Source organism: Otolemur garnettii, unplaced genomic scaffold (genome assembly GCF_000181295.1).
Source record: "Otolemur garnettii isolate 467f Iridium unplaced genomic scaffold, OtoGar3 scaffold00105, whole genome shotgun sequence".
Lineage (NCBI taxonomy): Eukaryota > Metazoa > Chordata > Mammalia > Primates > Galagidae > Otolemur > Otolemur garnettii.
The window spans coordinates 2,858,298-2,866,843 of record NW_003852500.1 but is presented as its reverse complement, the minus strand read 5'-3'; the positions used below and the strand labels follow the sequence as shown (position 1 = coordinate 2,866,843).

General features: G+C 51.2%; 1 protein-coding gene across 1 annotated transcript in view; it reads right to left on the bottom strand.

The window, feature by feature from the left end:
* Nucleotides 1-1,189: 1,189 nt before the first annotated feature.
* COLGALT1 (collagen beta(1-O)galactosyltransferase 1) overlaps nucleotides 1,190-8,546 on the bottom strand; it is a 22,051-nt gene continuing 14,694 nt past the window's right edge. The window contains exons 7-12 of the mRNA XM_003796549.3: nucleotides 5,528-5,604; nucleotides 5,329-5,435; nucleotides 4,794-4,926; nucleotides 4,055-4,182; nucleotides 3,051-3,257; nucleotides 1,190-2,706 (exon numbers count right to left, since the gene is read on the bottom strand). Of these exons, the coding sequence (XP_003796597.1) occupies nucleotides 2,439-2,706; nucleotides 3,051-3,257; nucleotides 4,055-4,182; nucleotides 4,794-4,926; nucleotides 5,329-5,435; nucleotides 5,528-5,604 (920 nt within the window). The 3' untranslated portion in view covers nucleotides 1,190-2,438. The remainder of the gene's footprint in view (nucleotides 2,707-3,050; nucleotides 3,258-4,054; nucleotides 4,183-4,793; nucleotides 4,927-5,328; nucleotides 5,436-5,527; nucleotides 5,605-8,546) is intronic.

Sequence of the window (8,546 nt, the reverse complement as noted above, 5' to 3'; positions counted from 1 at the left end):
TTTCTGTAACATTCCAAAGAGAATTGGTAGAAGTTAGCCCCAATTAGAAAGGATCTCCACAACATACTGTTCAATTTAAAAAGAAAATTATTTTAAAAATCAGTGCAGTTTGATATGTTTATAAAATAAACACATGCTACATGAAAAAGGCAAGTTACAGTAGAGCTTATGTAACATGATAGCCTTTTTATAAACATGTATATATTTGCTCCATGCAAATGGGTAAAAGCTGGAAGGTTTTTCATTAAAATGTTAGTTGTGTCTGAAGATGTGTGGTTTAATTTTACTGTTTGTTTGCTTAGCCGTAAGTTCTAATTTTTTCTAAACTGATTGCATACCATCTGTGAGTTTATAAAAGCATTGGGTATATTCCTATGCACCCTGAGAATTCACAAGCATTTGACTCAGAAAATCCAGCTTTGGGTGGGGCATGGATGCCCCAGCCCCTTCTCTCTGGGGTGGGACCATTCAGGTGTGGGCTTTCTGCTGTTGCCCTGAGGTCTCTAAGCCCACAGTGTTATCTGCTCATTGGCACCCCCTATAGTGATTTTTTTTTCTTTTTGAGACAGTCTCACTAGGTCACCCTCAGTAGAGTGCTGTAGTATCTCAGTGGAGGTTGCTCTCAGCAACCTCAAACTCTTGGGATTAAGCGATTCTCTTGCCTCAGCCTCCCAAGTAGCTGGGACTATAGGCACCTGCCACAATGCCTGGTATTTTTGTTGTCATTGTTGTTTAGCAGGCCCAGGCCAGGTTCGAACCCACCAGCCATAGTGCTATATGGCCAGTGCCCTAACCACTGAGTGTACATGCTGAGCCCCCTATAGTGATCTTTCTCAACTTGTCCCACTTTCCCATCCTCCGTGGTAGGTTCCTAGGATCACACCTGGTAAGTGTCCTCACATCACTCATACCACAACAGCCCCCATCCTCAAAAGTCATCTGAGACAATTGTGCAGTTGACCTGTGATATTGTGACATCTGCTGTCTGCTCTTGTGCTGTTTTTGAGAAGCTTTATGGGGCAGGCTGGGACCTGGGACTGTCACACCCTCACTCCACACTCACTGCGCTGGCCACTTTCTCCATACTACCCTGCCCTGATACTGCCCTGATTTTCTCCCAAATGATGACCAGCAGCCAAGGGTGAACACTGTGAGAGTGTTTTTGCAGTGCACAAGACCATAGACTCAGTGAACCAACCATGAACATTTAATAAAAAAATAAGCAAGTTATTCCCAACAGGGTGAAGCACCACTGGCTGGCTCTGACATTCAATTCAGGGTGAAGGCATATCAAATCCTCCAGCCCTTGCTGGGGAACATCCTGCCCAGGCTATGGGCAGTGCCCCAATGCAGCTGAGCCCCTACAAGCCCTCCAAACACATGATCTCACCAAACACTTGAACAAAGGAACTTCATCAAGCAGGCAGAGACCACACCTGAGACACAAGGGCAGGGAGGTCAGTGAATGGAACCAGGGTTGGGTGAGGGAGACCCAGCCCTCACCTCTTATGCCCCCTCCAGGGGGGCTGGCCTGTGGCCATGTGCCCACTGAGACCTGTGGTTGCCCCTGGTATGGAAAGTGCTTCCCTCCCTCCTGGGTGGTGGGGGGATGTTGTCTGCACACAGCTCAGGTGGGTGGGGGGACAGGGAGGAACCAAACTTAAGTTGAACCCTCTTCAATCCAACTGGGAATCAGGAGCCCTGGCACACATTAGGTACTCAATAAATGGTTGTGGTATGTAAAAATAAAGATACTCATATAGTTCACCTCTATGCCCCAGCACCTGACATGCAGCCCAGCATATAGTGGATGATCAAAAATGCTGACTGAACAACTCTCATACTGTTTTGAATCACTAGTGCCGGGTTCCTAAGAAGTGTGTGGAAGAAACCAATTTAGAGTGAAAAGCATCTTATTTCCCTCCATCCCCATCACCTAGCTCACCTTCCTGCACACAGCAGGCTGGTACCTGATATATGTTTGAATAAATGAATGACTGTCATTTATATTAATATTCCCAGAGCCTGGATAGTGCCTAATACACAGTAGGCACTCAATAAATATTTGAACTAATTTTAAAAACAAATGTGTAAATCTGATCAATAAATGCTTGATAAATGAATCAGTGTTGGATGGATTAAGCCTCATTCACTGTCATAACAGGAACCTGGTAGACAGCAGGTGCTTAACAAGTGGAATGAAGAGGGCTTTGTTCCTCCCAATTCCCTATTGCCAAGCCCTATTTCTGGTATGCAGTAGGTACTCCATTAATGCTGCCTGTATGCATGTGCTTGCTGAGCAAGAGCTGGCTGGACACTACCCTGCATGGAGAGTCCTGTGTGGCCTGCCCAGGAGACCATAGGTAGCCCTGCTATCCCTGGTGAGCATGTGGAGGGCGGGCCAGCAATGGCTGCTTTGGCATTTTGACTCCTGCCCCTCAGAGTTCATCACGGGCAGCACTGTCCAGCGGGGACTGGAGCACATCTGAGTTCTTGGCCTCACGGCTCAGTGCCTGTTGCTCCCGCATCTTCTGGGACTTGGCACGGTCCCAGTCAGTCTTGACGTTTTCATTATTCCATACGACCGAGGTCTCTGTGTCACTCACATACCCGTCATCCCCCGTGTAGTGCGTTGGGTAGACAAGCAGGGGTTCCACAGAGAAGGCACGAAGGTTGCGGAGGGAGAAGTGGGCCTTATACTCAGACCTAGAATGAGGGAGGAAGGGAGTGAGAGGCAGTAGTTGGTCTGGGGGAGGGGGGGACAGATGGAGTAAGAAGTGGGGGAATGGGGGAAATGAGGGAAAAAGTAAAGAGAAGAGACAGAGAGAAATAGGCAGAGCAGGAACAAATGGATACTGAAGTGGGAGAAATAGAAACAGAGCAGGTGGGGGGACACATGGAGACAGATATAGGTGGGGGCAAATGGAGGGAATAGTGGGCAGAGGAAGAGGTGTCTCCCTGGAGCTTGCCAGTCTCACACCCCCACCTACTGAAGACAGAAACACAGTGAGACCCAGCCCATCAGCCTGCCTGCCACAACCCCCTCTCACACTGGGTGCTTGTCGAACATAACAGGCAGGAACTCATCGACAGGTAGCATCTTGGCGAGTGGCCTGGCAGCTAGCAGCTTGTGGGCGCCTTGCAGGGAGATCACGTAGGCCAGGGTCCAGTAAGAGTAATCAGCCTCCACCAGGTTCCTCACACGGGGCACAGCCTTCTCGGGGTGCTCCACCTGCATTCGCTTCCGGCCCACGTAGCTGGGTGCAGAATTGAGCCCTGTTATACGTCTTTGCCCTCTACAGATTGCTAGCCCAGAACATCAGGGATCTAGTTACCCCTATCAGGCCCAATGTGGGAGGGGTCCAGGAGAGTGCTGTGTTGAACACAGCACCCACCATAGGAGTGTGGGGGTCACAGGAAGGAGTGTGAGTTTTTTCCAAGAGCACTATGGAGCCATGGGAGGATATGAAGCTGTGGAGAGCAAAACTCATTCTTTTGAGCCTGAAGCTGTTCAGTGTTAGTTAAGATACAGGATCCCTACCCATAAACTCACACTCTTCAGCCACTCCTCCAGTGCGGGCCACACCCACCCAAGCTCCCTGACCAGACCGTCATGTTTCAATCACATCTCCAGTGATGACAATGCCCACTCAGGCTCCCTGTCCAAACCCTCACACTCTAGCCAGCCAGTGCTGGCCATGACTACCTAGGCTCACTGGCCAAACTTCACACTCTTCAGCCACACCTCCAGTGCAGGCCATGCCCACCCAGGCTCCCTGGCCACACCCACATTCTCTTCGGGGGTGGGGGTGGGGTGGGGGTGGGGCCCCCACTGCTGTATCAAATGTTAGCCACACTTCTCACCTCCATAGACTTCAGTCAAGTTTCCAAGCCCTGATCAATTCTGAAGGCTCCTGGCCAGTCCTTGACTTCCAGGTCATCCTCCTAAGGCATAGCCCACACCCTGACAGTGCTCTCAGCCCAGTCCAGGCCTGTTACCCTAACCACAACCCCCAGGCCTCAGCTCCACCCTGCCTCCTAGGGTCCTCCTCACATGAGGTCCCAGTCTAGGCCTTCTCTTTCCACGTCCCGCATGAGGTTCATAAGGCGCCTCTTGAAGAAGATCTCAAAACGCAGGTCGTCTTCGAATACGAGTGATTTCTGTAGCTCCCGGTCCACCACCTGAAGGAGAAAACTCTGCCATTCACAGGGAGACCAAAGCCCTACCTGTTCCTCAAGCCAGCACTAACCTGAAGAGGCTCTGATCACCTGCAGAGAAGTAAGTGCACATACTCCTCCCGCTCCTGGTTCCAGGGCCACCCATGATGAATGTCAGGGAAGAAGCACCACTCAGCGCCTCAATCACCCAGAGTCCCCTCCGGTGCCCCTCCCAATCTGCAGCCAGACACCCTCATTTGGCCTCACATCTAAGTTTGAATCCGAGTTTGACATGTCCATACACTGCAGCCTCTCCCTCCAGGAGCCCTCACGTTAACAGGGTACCCCTGGCCTGGAGTCCGTGCTGCCTAACGTCACTGTGTCCATTACTTCTATTGGTAAACATGGAGATTGAGTCAAGGCTAGGAGTGAAGAGGCTTTGCTTGCAGGTCTCAAGCCCCAGACTCCACCAGCTTGAGCTCAGCTCTCCCCTTCTCCCTCCCAGCCTGAGTTTCCATTCCCCTGCGGCCAACACACTTCTGAGACAGCAGTGATTCCCTCCTTCCTCTGTCTACCCCCACAGGCCTGAAATTAAGGGTCAGGACTCTAGCCCCGCCCACCCCTGGGGCACCTACCTCCTTCCAGATGTTATAGTGGCTGAGGAAGCAACCTAGCTCGCCCTTGGTGAGTGGCCTGCCGTGATAGGGGTCCCGGTAACCAGGCAGCATCTGGATGCCCAGCGCCTCCACCTGGCTGGTGTTCATGGCTCTGGGGAAAGGAGTGGGAAGTCCCAAGGAAGACAATCAATCCTGCCCCCATCAAGATGCACAGCCTGTCCCTCTTCTCCACTTAGCGCCCCTCTTGGACATAGGCACCCTACCACCCAGCACACAGTCTACACTCACAGGCAGACCTTCCCTTCCGTCTTCCTGGGGTCCCCCCCACTGTAGTCTACACATGCAGCATGTGGACCTACCCTTCCCTCTGGGTCAGACTCCAAGGCACCGGTCCCCTGCCCATTCCTCCAGGTCACATTCACTTGCCTTCCACAATGCCCACGATCAGAGTCTACACCTGCGTTTAGACCCTGTCCCCAGCGGAATCACTGGCTATCCACCAGTGAGTTCTACACTCACATGCCCATCCACATCACCCTGGTCTCAGACTTACTTGCCATCCACCGCCTCCACCAGGAGACACTCGATCTCCTGCTCCTGAAGTGCGCGAAGCATGCGCTCCCGCCGGTCCTGCCGCCGCTTCAGGTTGATCATGAAGACCTGTGGCCCAGAACCCAGTCAACCACTCCAGGCTGATCCCAACCCCTAGCCCTACCAACACCCAGAACCGCCCCCATGAAGACTCCTCCCACCTCATCAAAGCCCATCTTGTCAGGCGTCTTCGTGGGCACCGCAATAAACCGGGAGGGCTCCACTGGTGGGTACTTCACTGTGGGACAGAGAAGCTAAGGGATCACTGGGGTCATCTGGGCCTCTAGTCTCTTTCTAACTCCCTTCCCAATCCTTTCCATGGCTCCCTGTCCAACCTGGCTTCCACCCCCCACCCCAGATGCCATCTTATTCAAGCTTTTGGCATCACTCCAAAAGAGTCCCCTTCCTACCTCAGGACCCTTGTATATGCTGGTTCCCCACCTGGACCATGCTTTCCTCTTCCCATCTTCACCCTTAGTTCTTAGCTATGATGCCCTGGGAGGGAAGAACCTTCTAACTCTGCAGGCTGAGTCAGGTATCTCCTCTGGGCCCCCACAGTATCTAGGATTCCACCAGCAAAGCTCCCATCCTTGCTGTCTGCCCTATTTGCCTGGCTCTGTGCCTATCTGTCATGAGTCTCTTAGGAAGAACACCAGGTCTATGTGCTCACACTGGGTCTCCAGAGCCCAACACATGACCTGACATACAGCAATCACTCGATAACTACTTATAGAATGAACAAAGGAATGATGGCAGGCTGTGTAACCTTGACCAGTCTGGGCCATGGTTTTCCTCAGCTATAAAACAGGCCAACAGGCCAGGCATGGTAGTTCATATCTGTAATACCAGCACTTTGGGAGGCTAAGGTGGGAGGAATGCTTGAGGCCAGGACTTAGAGACTAGCCTGAGCAACACAGTGAGACCCTCACTCTACAAAAAATTTTCAGGCCTGGGTGTCAGAGCAAGACCCTATTTCATTAAAAAAAAAAGCCAATAAGCCTCACACAGGTTTCATGAAGAGATGTCATGAAATCACATGACTGTTCTGTGGTGAATTGTGTCCTCTAGTCCTGTCAGTACCTCAGAGTATGTGGACACAGGGTATTGTACAGGGGTAACAAAGTGAAAATGAGGTCATTAGGGAAAGCCCCATCCATGTGCTGATGTCTATACCAAAGGGAAATGTGGACACAGAGACAGAAACACACAGGAAAAAGAGCCCCAGGGGCCTGGGCTGATGTGTCTACTAGGCAAGGAGCACCAAGAATTGCCAACAAACACCAGGAGCCAGAAAAGATAAGAAAGAATCCTCCCTTAGAGAGAGTGCAGCCCCACCAACACCTTGATTTTGGACTTCTGGCCTCTGCAACTACAAAAGTAATTTTTTTTTTTTATTGTCGGGAATCATTGAGGGTACAGAGAGAAAGTAAATTTTGATTATCCGAAGCTATCTGGTTTGTGGTTATTTGTTACAGCAGCCACAGGAAACTCACACACACATGAAATAAGCTTGTCACAACAGTCATGATTGTTATGCTTTTAGCTGCTGGCAAGCAGCACTGTGGCCATATCCCCAGGCCCTGCCATGGAGAATGGATGAGCTCCATGGGTGGATTTCGGCCTCTCAAGAAGACACAGCTTCTGTCTGCCACCAGGCTGGCCCAACAGAGCTCAGAGCTAGTGTGAGCACAGTGTCCACTTTGTTAGGAACAAAGGTCCAATGTGAGCTCTGGGGCACACATAGCCCCTCTGTCTGGGAGAGGCCTGGGTAAGCCCAGGGGCACAGTGTCTTAGGTTTTCCTCCCATCTTAAGCTCCTGGTCACCTGCCTGAGACCCAGCACTGAGGGCAGGGCTTTGCAAGGACCAGGTTCTTTGCAAGGACCATTTGAGGACCAGGTTCAAGTCCTGGGTACCCCTTCTTTCTTCCATTTCTGAAGCTCTGCCCCCCAATACCCCTGCCTTAGGGAGAGGGGGCAATGTCCTCTCCCTTCCCCATCAGTTCTGGGGAAAAGGAGGAAACCACCGCTGCCTTCACAGAAGGCCATGTCATAGCGTTCATGAAATTTAAGATTCTCAGACCCACTGTGTGGTGAGGAATTGAACCTGGCGCAAAGACAGCCTGGCCTTTGCCCTAAGCTCCCAGAGATCATCTCTAAGCCCTTGGCAGGTACTGCCTGAGAGGAATCTCTTGGCTTGCTTCGGGGCTTTAGGCACATCAGATAGTAAGATGTGATTTATGATGGGGTCCTTTGGCCACATGGGATCAGCTCAGACTCTTGTGAATGAAAATAAAATCTTAAACCCCACCCCCAGTGGCTAACTGGACCCTGTCTTGGCCAAGGGAATCCCTTAAAACTGAGTTGCTACCATAAGAAAGGAGATCAGGCATGCCTCATCATGCTCCCTTTCCCTTCTTAGAGATGTCCTTTGTGACTTATTAACAGGCCTAGGGCCATACAAGCAACACATACTTGCTGGTCCTCAATATACACCACAAACCACTTGAGTCTGGGCATGTGTCCTGTAGTTTGTCTCTGATTAATAGAGCTTTTTTTTTTTTGGCCGGGGCTGGGTTTGAACCCGCCACCCTCGGCATATGGGGCCGGCACCCTACTCCTTGAGCCACAAGCGCCGCCCTGATTAATAGAGCTTTATCTTAACTCAAGCATTCCTTTTCCCTGATTCCTGGTCTTCGGACAGAGCCTAACTCTTTCAGCCAACTGTCAACAGGAGTATCTTTAAACTCATATATAACCTGTGGACCCCTACTTTGACATGGCCCACCTCTTCAGGCCAAACCAATGTATGCCTTCCACGTATTAATTTATGACTTTACCTGTAATTGCTATCTCCCTGAAATGTACAAAGTAAGGGTGGCACCTGTGGCTCAGTAGGTAGGGCACTGGCCCCATATACCGAGGGCCCCATACACCAAGGGTGGCAGGTTCAAACCTGGCCTGGCCAAACTGCAACAAAAAAATAGCCAGGTGTGGGAAGCGCCTGTGGCTTAGTGAGGAGTGCGCCAGTCCCAAGTACGGAGGGGGTCAAACCTGGCCCTGACCAAACTGCAACAAAATATCGCCAGGTGTTGTGGTGGGCGCCTATAGTCCCAGCTAGTCGGAAGGGTGAGGCAAGAGAATCACCTAAGCCCAGGAGTTGGAGGTTGCTGTGAGCTATGA